The sequence below is a fragment of the Prionailurus bengalensis genome, chromosome D1 (genome assembly GCF_016509475.1).
Source record: "Prionailurus bengalensis isolate Pbe53 chromosome D1, Fcat_Pben_1.1_paternal_pri, whole genome shotgun sequence".
In the NCBI taxonomy this organism is placed as follows: domain Eukaryota; kingdom Metazoa; phylum Chordata; class Mammalia; order Carnivora; family Felidae; genus Prionailurus; species Prionailurus bengalensis.
Window position 1 is genome coordinate 101,113,468 of NC_057346.1, and position 17,402 is coordinate 101,130,869.

At 39.9% G+C, this 17,402-nt stretch overlaps 2 protein-coding genes and 1 non-coding gene across 3 annotated transcripts; 1 reads left to right on the plus strand and 2 right to left on the minus strand.

The window, feature by feature from the left end:
- Nucleotides 1–651: 651 nt before the first annotated feature.
- Nucleotides 652–755, minus strand: LOC122484534. Its single transcript, XR_006297602.1, has one exon. It is a non-coding gene; the product is annotated as a U6 spliceosomal RNA (small nuclear RNA).
- A 6,607-nt stretch (nt 756–7,362) lies between these two features.
- On the plus strand, nt 7,363–8,271 carry LOC122482728 (olfactory receptor 4C11-like). The gene has a single exon (XM_043579026.1). The coding sequence runs from the start codon at nt 7,363–7,365 to the stop codon at nt 8,269–8,271; it is 909 nt and encodes a 302-aa protein (XP_043434961.1).
- A 645-nt stretch (nt 8,272–8,916) lies between these two features.
- LOC122484322 (olfactory receptor 4C6-like) lies at nt 8,917–16,374 on the minus strand. Its single transcript, XM_043582285.1, has 2 exons — nt 15,449–16,374; nt 8,917–9,121 (listed from the first exon to the last, which is right to left on the minus strand). The coding sequence occupies exons 1-2, from the start codon at nt 16,372–16,374 to the stop codon at nt 8,917–8,919; spliced, it is 1,131 nt and encodes a 376-aa protein (XP_043438220.1).
- Nucleotides 16,375–17,402: the final 1,028 nt, after the last annotated feature.

Consider the following 17,402-nt stretch of genomic DNA (forward strand, 5'->3'; position numbering starts at 1 on the left):
TTTGTGAATGTCTATGAAATCTCTATAAATATCAGATGGAGGAGGAAGAAATGTTAATTCATGTGCTCTTCCAGGAGTTTTTTTTTGGGGGGGGGTTACAGAGCTGCTTTTAGAGATGTTCCTATCATAGAATAGTTGGGATGTTTCCTTTTTATTCTAGTAAGTTTTAAGAATAGAAGTGAGAAATTTTATGCTGATATTACAGCCCTAACTCAGGCCTTCTAGGAAAGACTGGCTATCTGTGGAGTAATTCCTCTCCCCACAGACCTTGCACTGGAAAGCTGAGTAAATCTATTGGATGTACGGTTTACATGTTGCACACTTACTGCACATGATTCATCTTCAAAGTAAATCTGAATTGCGAGAGCAAATCGAGGAGCTCTCTCTTGGATCTCATCTCCTTTTCAAGCGAAAGTAAGTTTTCAAACCCAAGTAAACTATATTCTTTTCCTTGCATCCTATGCAGGACTGGGTTTTAGGGCAGTTGCCATGATATAATTCTGTCTCCTGAGACACTTGAAGCTCCGGGAACATATTTGTCTTAGTGATGAGAGGATATGAATGTGTCAGGGCTCCCAGATTTCGCTGGTCTCTGCTTGATGTGTCACAGTCTCTGGAGCAAATTTTTAAGAATATAATTTGTTGTCAAATAAAAATATGGAATGCTTCATGAATTTGCATGTGATCCTTGCGCAGGGGCATGCTATCTTTTCTGTGCGTTCCAATTTTAGGAATTGTGCTCTGAAAGTGAGCACATTTGGGACCAATTCCTTGGAAAGGGGTGGTTATATTCGAGGGGGCAGAGGTATAGTACCCTATATATGTGGGTTTCTTTTTTTTAATTGATTAAATAAGCATCTGACCCTCAATTTATTTATTTACTTATTTACGTATTTAATTTAAATGTTTGTTTATTTTTTTTGAGAGAGAGAGGAGAGAGAGAGAGAAAGAGATAATGAGTGAGGGAGAGAGGGAGAGAGAGAGAATCCTAAGCAGGCTGTCAGTGCAGAGCCCAATGCTGGGCTTGATCCCATAAACCCCAAGATCATGACCTGAGCTTAAACCAAGAGTCTGACACAAAACTGACTAAGCCACCCAGGCACCCCCTATACTTTTGAATTTCTTATGTATAAGGCTTAATGTTAGGAAAAAGGATTGGATTGCATACTGACCGTACACCGTCATTATGCATTGGCACTGTTGATAACATGATTCTATTATATACTGATGTTCTGCCAGTCGTGATACTAAAGTTGTCTGTCCAGACCCACTGTCACCCCTGCTCACAGCTAAGAATTATATTCTCTTTCTGCTGTTGGGGTAAGGGGTATATATGGAGTGGAGGAATGAGAAGCAAACTCTCTCGTGAAATCCGAGACAAGTAGTCTTTATCCCTAACAAGATTCTTTGCTCAACCTTACACCGTGGGCTTAAATGATAAATGTGAACATAAATAAATATAAATGAACATAAACATAAATATAAATATAAATTCTGCTCTCTTTTTTAATCCGTCTTCAATTTGCATCCATTTGAGAATCAGGGTACGTACTGGGCATGGCAGTGCTTTTCTTCTCTACTGGTTCATGGTTTCTGGCTTTATGCCGGCTCCACCCAAATGAAAGGAGTCTGATGCTTTGCTTGGCAGGGCTGGTGAGGTGTGGACTGTTTGAGAAGGAGAGATTTCCATGGAGCACAAAGGTTTGAGTTCTGGTACTGGTTTCTTTTTGACTGCTCTCTGCTAAGCTGCTTCCCAGCTTAGTCTGAAGTGCACCGAATAGAACAATGTGAAATTCCCTTATGAGATTTAAAAATCAAATGAACAAAGAAATTAGAGGAAGAAAAAAGAAAGAAGGCTATAGTCAAGGGTTGCATGATCCAATAAATACACACACACACACATACACACACACACACACACATTTTAACAGTTGAAGGCCATTAGCGAGAAAGTTGTTTGGGAAAACCTGGAAGGCTCTGGTGAGGAGATGAACAGGGTACTCTGGACACAGGAAGCAATGGAAAGTGGAAGTTTATCAGACGAAGGTCATTTAGCTACTAAGAGATGTTGAAAATGTAGGGACTGAGATATTAAGGACATATTCAGGAGGGACAGCAAGTGTCAGGCATGGCTGGAACACACATGAGCAGAAACCCTGGGAGGAAAGGTGGTAAGCAAGACTATGGCACACTGTTTGAGGACTTTGAAAGTCATGGTGAGTATTTCAGCCTTTGCACTTGAAAACCACAGCAACCCTTTAATCATAAGTTATGATTCATCATATTTTTAGAACGCCCACTTTTCAAGTGTAGCTAGGAAGTAAAAAGAGGGAGAGGATAGAGAGTGAGGAGAAGAGGGAATTTCTGAAATTGTGTCCTTTCTTTCTGTTTAGAAACATAGAGGATCCACTTAAAGAACTGTAGGATTGACCATTTGTAATACTGACGTTCATGAGATACCAGCCCGATTTTGTACTATGTATGAGCTAATAATGCTCACAGTGAAAACTCACGTAGTTATCTCCCATGACATGTTATTTTTCTTCAACAAAATGGTGTGAGACATTTTATTTAGAATTTGATGAGTATTAGACACTTTGTGAAAGGAGTTTTTATGTCCCATGTTTTGAGAATCTAAACTGATCCTGTTTTTAGATCAGTGAAAATACTCTGCATGATATTACGATGATGGATGTCTGTTACTAATATGTACCGAAACCATAGAATGTACCACACCCAAGAGTGAGCCTTGGGGTAAACTTTGGACTCTGGGTGATGAGGATGTGTCACGGTAGGCTCATCAGTTCTGGGAAATGTACCGTTCTGGTGGGCGATGTTGGTAATGGCAGGGGTGATATTTGGGTGGGGGCTAGGGACCATATGGGGAATCTCTGTACCTGTGTCTTGGTGTTGCTGTGAATGTAGCACTGCTCTAAAAAAATTAAGTCTTAGCAACGTGAACAAACTAAAAAGCAACAAGGACCAAAAAATCTTATTAAAGCTGAGAGGAGGCATGTGATTTTGCTGCCTCCTCCCTGCCCCCCACAGAGACAGCTGAGAGGGAGCCATCTGCTCCTCCTCTGAGAGTGGAAGGGACAGGTCTGGAGTCACCATTGAATCATACTCGGGATGCCTGCTGGGTCAATCTTCATTCTGTTGGGGCCACAGTGGATCCACCTGTATGTTCTCCATTGAGTTTCCAAGTGCAGGGGATACAAAGATGGATGTCTTCAGGGCAACCCTGACATCTTGAAGGGAGCAGGCACCTCATTACAGGTAAGCCCAAATACAACTGGACTATGTTTAGAAAACTAGATGACTAAATTTTGATAAACAGCTGAATGAGTTTGTCCTTCTGTGCTGAATAAATCTTAATAAAATCAGCTCTCATATCTTGTATATCTCCAAATCTCATACGTGACTGCAAAAATATGTTCAAATTTCATAACGTGGCTTCCATGGCCTTTGGCAGAGACGAAACCTTACTTTTCCAAGTTTTTCTACTGTGACACTAGAATCCGTCTAAACCAGCGGTTTCATATTGATCTTCTCTCTTTGTCCCATCACCCCCATTAAAACGTTGGTTGGTTTCTCTCATGTCAAATGCTCTCACCCCTCTGATTTTTGTATCTTTGGATCTCAAACTCTTTACAACCAAGGTTATATTTTATTTTCACTCTCATGTCATCATGGTTCACATATAGGGAAGCTGTTTGCATTTTGTATTTGTTTTTTACTGTTTTTATTTATTTATTTTTAACATTTATTCATTTTTGACAGACAAAGAGAGACAGAGTGTGAATGGGGAAGAGGCAGAGAGAGAAGGAGACACAGAATTTGAGGCAGGCTCTATCTACGCTCCAAGCTGTCAGCACAGAGCCGGATGTGGGGCTGGAACTCACGGACTGCAAGATCATGACCTGAGCCAAAGTCAGTTGCTCAACCGTCTGAGCCACCCAGGCGCCCCTGTTTTTTAGTATTTGTTAAGGATATTTGGAGTTGCCATTCCCAGCTTCTGATCACCATGAACAAATTGGCAGGAACCACAGTGACAAGATGATTTCAGCTACTCGGGGAAGGAAATATGTGTGAAAAACAGTTGTGCAGATGTATAATGGGTAAATGAACAGGTAGATTAATATCTTGGTAATTTTAATAATCATAATGGAATGTTGATACTAGTAATCATAATGAAAGAGCCATTCCAATCGCAGTTACTAAATACTTGCATCTCTTCTGCATCATACATACTGTATTTAGCCTTCACAGAAACCCTAAAAAGTAGATTATTTTAATCTTCATGTTTACAGAGGAAGAATAAGTAGCACAGTTATGTAGGGACTTGTGAAATTTGGCATCATACTGCGCAGTGGGTGGGGTATGAATCCTGGTGGTGTGGCTTCAGCCTGGATGCTCCGTCATTGTGCTAACCTACCTCTCTGCTCTGCGTTAGGGGATTTGCATCTTAGGGAACCTGGTTTAGAACTGGAATTTCTTCAATCAAATCTATAGTTCATCTCTTAACATAACCCTGAGTTTTTGACTGACCCATCTATCCTTTAGGAATTTTTACTCTTCTCTTTGCAGATGGTTTCTATTCTTCTCATACCAATCACATAGTCCCTTACATAATTAATGCTTTCATCTATGCATATCTTAAAACTCAAAAATCATTAAGAACAGGTGAGTATTTTGCCCAATCTTCGCAATAAGTCCAGATAATTGTGATTTGATATTTAAAATCAAAGATAATTATGGAATTCTGAGAGAAGGGAAAAGGCAGTAGAATTTTAAAAGGTTTTGAAACAAACACTAAATTAGAATGGGGAAATGGACAGCTTGTAATAAAAGAAAAGGAAAAAAAGTCATAGAAAAGAGAAAAAGTAAAATCATAATAGGGAAAGTAGCAGAGGCGGGGACTTACATAGTTCTCGCTTATTATAAGCTGGATCTTTTTCTCATTTTATCTACAGCGTAACCATGGTTATGTGTAAAGTAGCTTTCCGCAGCTAGTAAAGAGTGGAGCTGGGATTTGAACCCAAGACATCTGACTACAGCAACTGTGTTCTTGACCAAGAAATGTAGTTATTTTCTTGATGAATAGCCATCCCAGATAAAATATCAAGATTGCAAAATATGAACTGACCAAAGATAAAAAACTTCTCATAAAAGCAATATTTTCATTAAAAATGTAGTAACAATGCAAAATGTGGTTGGTGATAAAAATGTATGTGCATATAACAAAATACAATTGTTTTCTACTAACCAAATGAGAGAATAAGATCATGTCATAAAATAACCTTTCTTGTTTGTTTGCATGTTCATCAGCTTTTCTGCAAAATCATCAACCTTGAAATATTGACCATATATGTATCTAGTAAAATGATGTAGAGATACACACATATGTAAATATACTTAGAGAATGTTTCCTAAAAGACATTTCGAAAAGAAAACCAAAAGTAATTATTTCTGGAGAGTAGGAGTATAAATTCAATAGTTTGGAGACAGTTTTTAAATTTTTTTTTTCAACGTTTATTTATTTTTGGGACAGAGAGAGACAGAGCATGAACGGGGGAGGGGCAGAGAGAGAGGGAGACACAGAATCGGAAACAGGCTCCAGGCTCTGAGCCATCAGCCCAGAGCCTGACGCGGGGCTTGAACTCACGGACCACGAGATCGTGACCTGGCTGAAGCCGGACGCTTAACCGACTGCGCCACCCAGGCGCCCCTGGAGACAGTTTTAAATATTCTTTTATTCTTCTGTGTCTTTTGAATAACGAATGATAGACATGAATTATTTCATCATAAAATATAGTTAATAATGGACACAAAATGTTGAGAAACATTTTTTTTTAAATTTTTTTTCAACGTTTATTTTTGGGACAGAGAGAGACAGAGCATGAACAGGGGAGGGGCAGAGAGAGAGGGAGACACAGAATTGGAAACAGGCTCCAGGCTCCGAGCCATCAGCCCAGAGTCTGACGCGGGGCTCGAACTCACGGACCGCGAGATCGTGACCTGGCTGAAGTCGGACGCTTAACTGACTGCGCCACCCAGGCGCCCTGAGAAACATTTTTAATAATTATCAACAGCATGCTGATCTCTTGCATTTGGGACAACATCATACTTGGGAAATTACTTTAAGTTGTTATCTATGTGACTCAAAATTGGAAACTATATAAATAACTCAAAGGACACATGGTCAAAGAGATGCCACTTACAAAACTTTATACAATGTCGTGTAATTAAATTAACAGTTAAACTAATGATAAGTATAATGACATGGGAGGAAGTGTTATAATAATTCAAGTCAAAATCAGGACACAAAATGATATTATATGGTGATTTCGGTGACAAACTCAACATGTTATGAACAAAAACTTGAAATAGAACAATCATAACATAGTATGTTGCAATTATGGGATATGTTTCAAGATGAAATTTTTAGAAGTATCCTGGTGACTTCAGGGTAAAATGAACATAACTGAATAACAATACTATTTAGAATATAGGCATCATTAGGAATTTTATAGCATGTTGAATTCACAGGCAGAGATGCTCAATATTCTGAGTTTAGTCCCACAGTAGAGTCAAGAGGGTAAACAGTTTTCCTCAATTATGTCAACTTCAAAGGTGTCCCGACATTTGTTATATAATGGCGCCAGTAAAAGTGACATTGAACAAGGGAGGTTAAGTAAAAGATTGTCAAAACAGATTTTTATAAAGCATATTTCATCCAACATACTGATGGAGTCAGAGATAAAGGGGTTAGGGGCCCAAAAATGAGTGAACTGAACAGAGAACACTTTCTTCCAGAGGGATTTTCCAACAAGTTAATTATAGTGGAATAGTGTTTTCCAGATTTCAAAGCACATAGATCAAAAAATGCATAACACATGAGATATGTGTGTGTATCTGTGTGCATATACAATCTTTTAATTCTTAAGGAAACTCAGGATCAGCTAAGGCAAATATTTGCACTCCATTTTTCATATGAAAGCTAAATTATGAGACAGTTAAATCACTTGCCCAAGGACAGTTCAAGTTCTGCAGTTTTCAGTCTTGGTAGGAATCATAATTTTTAAAGGACATTTAATTTTTACTCCCCAAATGCAAAGGCTTTGTTGACCCAAGGCAGTTAGCTTCTGAATCAACAGATAGCTCTGGGAGAGGCTTGGGCATCTGCAGATTGACCAAGAGTCATAGAAGTTTCAAGGCAGTCAGAGGTAACATAACATGGAGCAAAAACAAGGCATTCAGAGTTCATCCCACTGATCTTCCCAAGCTGTCACTTCTTTTCTTCTCTTTGCAGATTCAGCCCTTGTCCTCAACTGCACCTTACTTTCATCCAGTAGAATTGCGATGAATAGCAGTGTGACTGAATTCATTCTCCTTGGGTTGACTCGGGATGCAGGAAAGCAGAAGGCAGTTTTTGGTGTCTTCTTGATTCTTTACCTTGCGACACTGTCGGGGAACTTTCTCATTGTAGTGACTATTAAAACAAGCAGGACCCTTGGGAGTCCCATGTACTTCTTCCTGTTCTATCTGTCTTTTGCTGACGCCTGCTTCTCTACAACCACAGCCCCCAGATTGATTGTGGATGCCCTCGCTCAGAAGAAGACCATTTCCTACAAAGAGTGCATGACTCAGGTCTTTGCAGCCCATTTCTTTGGGTGCATGGAAATCTTGGTGCTCATCCTCATGGCTTTTGATCGCTATGTAGCCATTTGTAAGCCCTTGCGATACACTACCATCATGAGCCGGCACGTGTGCAGTGTTTTGGTGATTCTAGCCTGGGTGGGATCTTGTATCCACTCTTCGGCACAAATTTTCCTGGCTTTGAGATTGCCTTTCTGTGGCCCTAACGTGATTGACCACTATTTCTGTGACTTGCAGCCCTTGTTGAAACTTGCCTGCATGGACACTTACGTGGCAAATTTGCTAGTTGTTTCCAACAGTGGGGCCATATGCACGGTGAGTTTCATAATCCTGCTTACCTCCTATGTTGTCATCTTGTACTCTCTGCGTAACCACAGTGCTGAAGGAAGGCGAAAAGCCCTTTCCACCTGCACCTCCCACTTTATTGTGGTTGTCTTATTTTTTGGCCCATGCATATTCATATACACACGCCCACCAACCACATTTCCAATAGACAAGACAGTGGCTGTGTTTTATACAATTGGGACCCCCTTGCTCAACCCTCTGATCTATACACTGAGGAATATGGAAGTGAAAAAAGCCATGAAGAAATTATGGTGTAGCAAAGTATGACTTCTCTTGATACAGGATATTTAGGGATTCTAATGTATATTTCCTCTTTTTTTTCTAATGTATATTTCCTTAAGAGATTGGTTTTCCTTCATGGACAGGAAAGATGAAATATTCTCATTGGGGGAAAATCCATTAAGGAACTTTAATATCACTAATATTTTATATATTTAATTGAATTATCATAAATAAGTACGAGTGAATATACATCCTTAATTCTGAGAGGATTGCATTAGAATAGGATAACTTAAAGTCTGTAACCATTTTGAACCACCTTGCTGGCCCTTAGTTGAATTCTATTCACCTATGGCCATATTTACATGATAACTTCACCTACTGTGCAATTTTTCTTCAGAAAGAAATGCACTGACTAGTGACAGAATGATTGTGTACTGTGTGTATGTGTGTGCACACACTAATTCTTTACAGATTTTATTCTCGTCCTTAAGAACTTGGACATAGAGCTAATCCATATGGAACTGGAACTTAGAAATGAAGGTAGTAGTCTTGACTACCTGGGACTTAGCGATGATGTTCTGAGAAATTCTGTGGTGGAATCTGTGCCTGAGCCTGACTCACTGGGGCATCTACATGGATGGACCCTCAAACTCCCAGAAAAGCTGGAAACCTCAGTGAAAACCTGGACTGTCACTGGAAAAAACTCTCAACGTTTGGTGAATGGTGGGAGAAGGAGAGTTTACACTTGGCAGTGATGGGCGGTATCTGCCAGTCAGCTGCTTTATTGGCAGGGTCCTTCCCCTTCATGTTCACAGAGAAGGGGCAATGTGGGTGTTTGGCAGCAGGAATATGCAGAAGGATGAGGGGTAGAAGGAGGGCTGGAGAGCTATGTACACTGTAGAGACAGAAAAGGTGAATGGAAAGTGGTAAGGTTAAGAAAATATGTTTATTAGTGCTCGGAAAGCTGTGGGAATTCTCTTCTCATGCTTAGATCATAGAGATCCCAGATTCCCTTAGATTTTAGATAAGGTCTCAGTTGGGAGGGGTGGGAGAAGTGGTCAGGGGACAGAAAGGTCTTACTTGACCTGGTACCTTAACAAACTGGCTCACTGTCTTCGCTTCTGAAAAATCTTGAAATCCTTTTATTTGCCTTCCTTTTGGGGGCTTTTTGTAGGCTGTCTAATTTTAGTATCCTTGATGTGGGAAGAAGGTTTCTATTTCTTATGATAACTGATGACTCCTTGTTAGCCCTCAGAAAGCCAGTGGTTACCTTCCAAATTCTGTACTCTTCCCAATGAACTCTTTTCGGCTGGTCCCTAGAAGATCTCCTTACAGCTTCTCTGTGGCATCTATCTAGTTGTAGGATACTTCTGTTGACCATTTCCTTTGGTTTGGAAATAGGCATAAGGTGATTTAGACACAGAGTTCACATCCATTGTGTCTACTCAACATTTCAATTTTAACTCCTTGCTACATGAGAAAGGTTACATTATAAATAATTTCTGTGAACACTGGACCCCAAGATAATTTATTTTCATTTAGAAAGTGATTGTACATTACTCTAAAATGAGAAATATTTACTTCTTTTCACATAAAAGCTAAAATTTTAAGAATAAAAATTTGTATAATATAACCTTATCTGTAAATGAGAAAGATTTCAAGTGAATTGGGTGGAGATTGACCTTGGGAAGGAGTAATGAGGAAAGGCGAAAGGGAGTCACTCCAAGTATAGGACCAAGAGAAAGGAAAGGAAGACAGAAAATAAGTCTTTTCATTGGTCTAAGGAAAAATGACTTCATCAAAGTTTCAAGATGCCTCTTATAAAATCCTTCTGTGATTTCAGTGATGAGGGGAGCTGTGTCTGTTCTCTCCTCTCTACATTTAGGTTGGAATCCTTCTGTGCAAACAAAAAGACCTCAGCATCCGGGACAGAATCATCACTAGGGTTCAACAGACAATGGGCATAGTTAGTATTGAGGTAATTATAGCATCAGCCACTTCAAATAGCTGGACAACTGAGGAGAGTCTGTAGGAATCTAACAAGTGATAGGTAGTTACAGAGTTCTGTAGGGTATCATAGAGATCTGTCACCCTCGTCCTTTCTTCACCCCATGAATCAGAAGGGGTGGATCAGGTTAGAAGCTAGAATGATAGGGTTTGAACAGTAAAACACAGTTAAGGAATAATGGCAGTGTTTTAGGTCCCCTGAGCTTCTAAGATGACCTGCAGTACCTAAAAAATTAAAATAAAAATTTCCAGAAGAAAGACAGGATTTTTTAGCTGGGAATTCCAGCAAAAGTGCTGAGATTGCATATCCTATGGGTCAGACACCTCTCCCTGAAACAATCACTGTGGTAAAACAACAAAAAGTTCTCTGTGTTCAGATCCAGGTGAATGGGTGGCTCTATGATCTTCTCTGGGACCTCTCAGGTGTTTGGGTTCGATTAGCTATAGTCTGATCCGATATGATCTTGAATGGGACGGTGGTGCTGTTCCCTGGTGGCCTGTCGTCCAGCATGCTAATCCGGGGTTGTTCTCATGGTAGAAGTGTCTCAGAGAGCAAATGAAAGTGCACAAACCTCTTGAGGCAGAGGCTCAGAACGGGCGTTCTGTTGGGGTGTCTACCACGTTCTATTGGTCAAAGTGAGTCATAAGGACTTCCCAGACTCAGAAAGGGAAGGTCTGCAAAGTTACAAGGAAACTAGTGTAGACACAGGGAGGCTAATAACTGTGGGCACAGTGTAATAAATCTTGCCCAAATACTTACCACGTGCCAGGGAGTTTTCAACGTGTTTTGTAGAATTTAATTGATTTCATCCTTAGCAGTGCCTATAGTATACTCTATGTCTTTGTTCATGCTGGTCCCATTACTTGGAATGTCCTTTACTTTGGCTAACTTGGAAACACCTTACTCACGTTTTCAGGCTCAACTTCAATGTCATCTCTTCCAGTAAGCTTTTCGTGGCTCAGCCAAAGGCTCTTTATTTACACTCCGTTAGTACTTGGGTAAATTACTTCTCAACATATTCATCACATTATGTTGAATTTAATTAATTTGTGTACCTTTCCATGGCTTTTACATTTCCTATCTCCAGGGAATTGTCATAGAGGAATTTAGAAGCGTGGGGTTAAACTGGGCTTTAAACTAGGCTTAGAAATTTATCTGGAACAATTCACCTGATCTCTTTGTATCTCAGGTAGCTCATCTGCCAAATGGGAGCACAACAGTAGTGAATGTATAGATTTGTGGCAAAGATGAGATGAGTTAACATTGATAAAGTGCTTAGGGAAGTGATATGATAAATGCACAATACCCTTCATTATTAGCTTATATTTGCATGATCACAATACACATAATCAGTAATGTTTCAATAAACTGAAATATTTTTAAAACTCTTCAAGGAACTTAAAAAGCAGATGTCATCTTTCCGAAACAATCAAGATGATGTTCTGAAAAATATTGCTTAGAGAAATTAGTTGAAAGGGTTCAACATGGGACTGAGCAGGATATATATTTAGTGCTTCACTGACAAGTTACACCAGGGAAAGTTAAGTCACTCACAGGAAAAGTTTCCTTTCTTCTCTCATTTCCCAGCTTCCTTTCAGTTGGGCACAAGTGATTTTATCTGCCTGGCCCCTGTGGATTACTACAGCTTTGTGATATATTTGCTCTTGGTTCTTCTCCCCCTTCCCCCCTCCCCATCCCCCCAAATCTTTGACCATTCTCACATATATATTCAACCGCATGGAGTTTAGAATCAGTTTGTCAGTTTCCATGAATATCATCTCCAGAGATTTTGATTAGGAGCTCACTCAATGTGTCAATTAATTGGGAAAAGTTAACAACTTTCAAATGTGAGTTTCTCCTATCATGAATCATAGAACTCACCTTACTCAGTTGTCATATGTCTTTTTGTGAAGACGTTTAGTCTGCTTTTTGTAATTTTTGTTACATCTCTTAGTTTGATGATGAAGACCATTTATTTTATTTTTTAAACTTGTTTATTATGCTTACATTTGGAAGTAATATTGTGCTTATTTTTGACCAAGATTTTTAATAAACACTATAATATGTCTGTTGATTGCGTTGGTTTTGCTAAGTAGATGAACACATCACCCAGCAATGAATTCTGTTGCTTCATTTTTGGTTCTGATTGCCTTATTTCCTTTTTACTGTTACTTCATTGGCTGACACAGAATTTCCAAAGTGACAGCCAATGGACTGGAATTCACCTGAAAGTTTGTAAATTTGTTTGATCCCAAATTGTTGTTTAGAATAAGATTTTACCAACCTTTAAAAAAATCAGCCATCAACATATTCAAATCATTAAAAGTTATATGAAATATGGATGCCTGGGGCGCCTGGGTGGCTCAGTCGGTTAAACATCCGACTTCAGCTCAGGTCATGATCTCGCGGTCCGTGAGTTCAAGCCCCACGTCGGGCTCTGGGCTGACAGCTCAGAGCCTGGAGCCTGTTTCCGATTCTGTGTCTCCCTCTCTCTCTGCCCCTCCCCCGTTCATGCTCTGTCTCTCCCTGTCTCAAAAATAAATAAACAAACAAACAAAAAAGAAATATGGATGCCTGATTTGTCTTAAAAATCTAAGTGTGGGGCAAATTTGGATATATGCTCCCCATAGGGTGACAACAGAGCAGAGCTTAGTCTGGGCAGACTCTAATAGGGGACAGGATTTGCTCCCTTTTGGTAGGGAACAAATGTTTTACATTTCTTCTTAAACATCTTTGCACAATTTGACTTTACTCAATTTTTAAAATCTTCCTGGTGTCTGTAGGTATATGAGGTTGAGAACTTGGCATTAAGACTCTTAGTAAAATATATAATAATAGCAGTTATAGAAGATGGCATTATTTCTGAATTTAATGGATTACTCTTCTAATTAACCGGGACATTTTCTTTAGGCTTCTGGAACACACCCTTTCATCAAGTTAAAGAGATTCATTTTCCTTTTAGTTGGTTGTGCTTCAATTATAATTCAGTTTAAAAATTGACATCTCAGAAATAGCCCCTTTTGCTTTTAACTTTATTATTAGAGTTATATAAATATAACTTTATTATTAGAATATCCTGGTACCAGAAATCAGTAAACTAAAGATTGTATCGGAAACCAGAATATGTAAAAAATTTCCAGACCTTATGTGCTAAAATGTATTTAATGAGAAATAGAGGCATGCTGTGACCTGAGAACTTATTTAATCATCTTTAAAAAAGATGTGAACAAACTGGCAGGTAACCCTAAATTATAAGTTGGCACAGTCACAAAAAGCTCTCAACAATAGAATAAGAAACATGAAACTAAAGCTAGCATCGCACTGTATCTTTGATTGACGTTTATCAAGGTATTAAATCTCACACATCACAAAATATGAAGTCTTGGACCTCATTCCGAGGACGTTCCTAGTGTTTATATTATGCGACTCTAATAAAATAAAGATTATCCTAAGCTTTTTCAAAGACCCAAGCCATCACATTGTTGTGGATTTTTCTTCTGTATTGATACATGGAAAAAAATGAAAAACTATAAAACTAGGAGGAGTACTTTACTGTGAAATAAAGATATTTCTAAATGTTTATTTATTTTGAGAGAGAGAGACAGAGAGAGAGCAAGCAGGGGAGGGGCAGAGGGAGAGAGAGAGAGAGAGAGAGAGAGAGAGAGAGAGAGAATTCCAAGCAGGCTCCACACTGCCATCATGGAGCTGGAGGTGGGACTCAAACCCACGAACCATGAGATCATGAGCTGAGCTGAAATCAAGAGTCAGATGCTTAACCGACTGAGCTACCAGCGCCCCTACTATGAAGTATTTTTAAATGGTACTGTAAAATTCCTTCTACAATCAAAACTGAAAGAACAAATAGAAACTAGCTGCAAAAGCTTTTTACACTTTGCCTCCAACTCCCCTATAGCACAAAAGTTAAAGTCATTCAGCCTTCCTGGAGAATTTCTGGCTCGAGGTTATTTCTAAGAAACCAAAACAACATTCGTGCTCTTTGCGGTTATAGGGAGCGTTAAGCTGTCTCCACACGACATAATCTGACCCCTGTGTACATTTGTCACCTTGCTTCTTGCCACTCTACGTGGACCACTATGTTCCTTGAAAATACCATGGTAGTCCTGTTTTAGAGTCTCCCTTTCTAGAATCTTCATCGCACTCATCCTCACGTGCCGTTTCCTTCTGATCATTGCTGTTCTCATCATTTATTTATTTCTCATCATTTATTTATTGGTGTTCTCATCATTAAAAGTATTAAAGTTATTAAAAGTATTAATATATTTCATCACTTTTCCTCAACAATCAGCTGAAATGCTATGGCTAATAGAATCCTTCTCTTCCCACCTAATATGAAGGACCCTCCACAAAATAACCAGAGCCTTCCATTTCCACAGACTCTGTTCTAATGATCACTCCCTGCCTTTTGTTTGTTTGTTTTTAATTACTTATTGATTATCTCCTTGTTCCCCCCAACTGTCTGAACTTGGCTGTTTGGGCAGGGGAGTGGGGAAAGCTCTTCCATTCTATAATCATTCAACAGACATTTATTGAAAACCTAACAGATGCCAGGCATAAATAAAACAAAAGTCCTTCCCACAAGATGTCCAGTACAGAGAAAGCTGGCAAGTAGCCAAAGTCAAATGACGTTTATGTAAAAGCAATGATACTGTTGATCATTTTTACTAAGAAAATAAGGAAGATGTCAGCGTAGGGATTACGGTAGGAGTGGAGGAATCTTTAACAGAGGTGTGAAGGGGGAGGCTCTATGAGGTGATAGTGCTTCATCTCTCAGTTTGAAGCTGTAAATTAGGGGGAAACAGCCACCTGAAGAGGAGGAGGGCTTGCTCTCAGAGAGAAGCAAAAACTTGAAGAGCTGTGGGGGCAGGTGAAAAAGTCCCACAACTGCTGATGGACAGTGAAGGAGGAGGTGAGGCGCTCCAGATGTGGACTTAGAGGCAGTAGAAAGATTAAGTGGAGAGTTTTACTACAAGGCAGGATGCTTCTAAAGGCAATGGGAAGCCAAGGAGGGTCGAAATCAGTAGCAGATCATAATCCTTTAACAAATCCATGGTCCTTAAATCCTAAATCATAAAGAACTTTATATTGTTAAGAAATCCCTCTGGCCGCTAGTGGAGAATGGACAGTTTATTTCTCACACGTGTCTGAAAGAATTCCTCTTTATGGGAGACATGATGCTCTTAGCATGACACGCACCTGCCAACAAAAGCCCCCCCTTTCCCCCACAGTTTCCCCATGGCATTTTTCACCTCTGCGTTCCTCAGGGTGTAGATCAGGGGGTTTAACATGGGCGTGATGATGGAATCAGACACGGCCATTGCCTTGTCTATGGGGTAAGTGGCCACAGGCCGCACGTACAGGAAAATGCAGGGCACGAAGAACAAGACGACCACAGTGAGGTGGGAGCCACAGGTCGACAGGGCTTTGCGCCGCCCCGCAGAGCTGCAAGACTTCAGGGAGCAGAGGATGACCACGTAGGAGGCCACGAGGATAAGGAAGATGGTCACACACATCACCCCACTGTTGAGGATGACTAAGAGACCCAGGGCGTGGGTGTCCATGCAGGCGAGTTTCAGCAATGGGAACAAATCACATATGAAGTGATCGATGACATTGGGACCACAGAAGGGTATTTGATACATGAAGAGAAGCTGTATTGCTGCGTGGATAAACCCCCCGACACAGGCGCCTCCCAGCAGCAGGCGGCACACCCGAGGGTTCATGATGCTCGGGTAGTGCAGGGGCTTACAGATGGCCACGTAGCGGTCATAGGCCATCACAACGAGAAGGATGACCCCCACACCACCAAAGAAATGCTCCGCAAAGAGTTGGGCCATGCAGCCTTCAAAGGAGATGGTAGTTCTCTCGGAGAAGGAGTCCACAATCATCTTGGGGGCAATGACAGAACAGTAGGTGGCGTCCATGAGGGACAAGGAAGTGAGAAAAAAATACATAGGTGATCTCAGGCTCTGACTTGTGATCACGGTTACCACCATGAGTAGGTTCCCCAAAACCGTGGACACGTACAGGATTAGAAATACAGCAGAGAGCATTTTCCGCAGCTCTGGGTTCTCTGTGATGCCCAAAAGAATGAATTCAGTCGCATTGTTTGGATTCTCCATTTATTGGGTGCTTATATGAGCTCCAGATGGGAGCTGGAAAACCTAAAAATGCAACATATGATTTATAATTAGTGATTGTTGGCCTCATGTCTTTCCAGGACCTCAGGGACCTTATTATTTGTTTGTATTCATTTATTCACTATCCAAGCATTTGGATCTTAACAACATGCTAAATGAAGAGTTGAAAAGATAGATACTTCATTCATGCCAGCCTCTCCCATGACATTTCTCCTCTTTCTTTATTTCAATGGTTCTTCCATGTGATATAGTTTTCCTCTTCCTTTTCCTCCCTTTCTTCTTATTAATAGCCACATTTTTTGAGTGCTTATCTTACTCCAGGTACTAGAATAACCCTATGATTTTTTTTTTGTTTTTTTTGTTTTCTGTTTTTTTTTTTTTTTGTTTTTTTTTTTTTTTTTTTTTTTTTTTTTTTACAGATGATGGAGCAGACCCTCAGAGTTTAGGAGACTTAGCCAAGGTTGCACAGCTCATAAGTGGTGAAGCCAGAACATGGGCCATACTTTCTGACTCCAATATCAGTGCCCTCAAATATCAATATTGCTTCCTTAGTAATTATTCTGTGAGTTTATCATTTGCTAATCAGTGTGCTAATTACAGTGCAATATATTATCCTGTTTTATCTTCAAAACAATCTGAAGTGGGATATGCTTCCAATGCTCTTTTCCAGATATTGTGACAGTTCCATTGTAATTCTGTAATTTACCCATAAGTATTAAATGCTCAAAATATACCTAAAAGTTGTGGTTGTATAATACCTGGGTAATATACCTAAATTGAGTAAGATTATACACAGTGATAGTTGATGGGGGGTGGGAGGGAGGGGAGGGTGGGTGATGGGTATTGAGGAGGGCACCTTTTGGGATGAGCACTGGGTGTTGTATGGAAGCCAATTTGACAATAAATTTCATATTAAAAAAAATAAACAGTGATGGTCCAGCAGATCCAGGTCACAACAGACTGACTCAATCCTGAACCAGCCCTAAGTCATTCCTTTTGGTTTCCTCTGT

Coding starts and splice junctions, on each gene's coding strand:
- LOC122482728 (XM_043579026.1), top strand. CDS start 7,363: ATGAATAGCAGTGTGACTGAATTCATTCTCCTTGGGTTGACTCGGGAT.
- LOC122484322 (XM_043582285.1), bottom strand. CDS start 16,374: ATGGAGAATCCAAACAATGCGACTGAATTCATTCTTTTGGGCATCACA. Junction 9,122..15,448: donor GGGGGGGCTTTTGTTGGCAG/GTGCGTGTCATG, acceptor CTGTCTCTACAG/TGTACATAGCTCTCCAGCCC.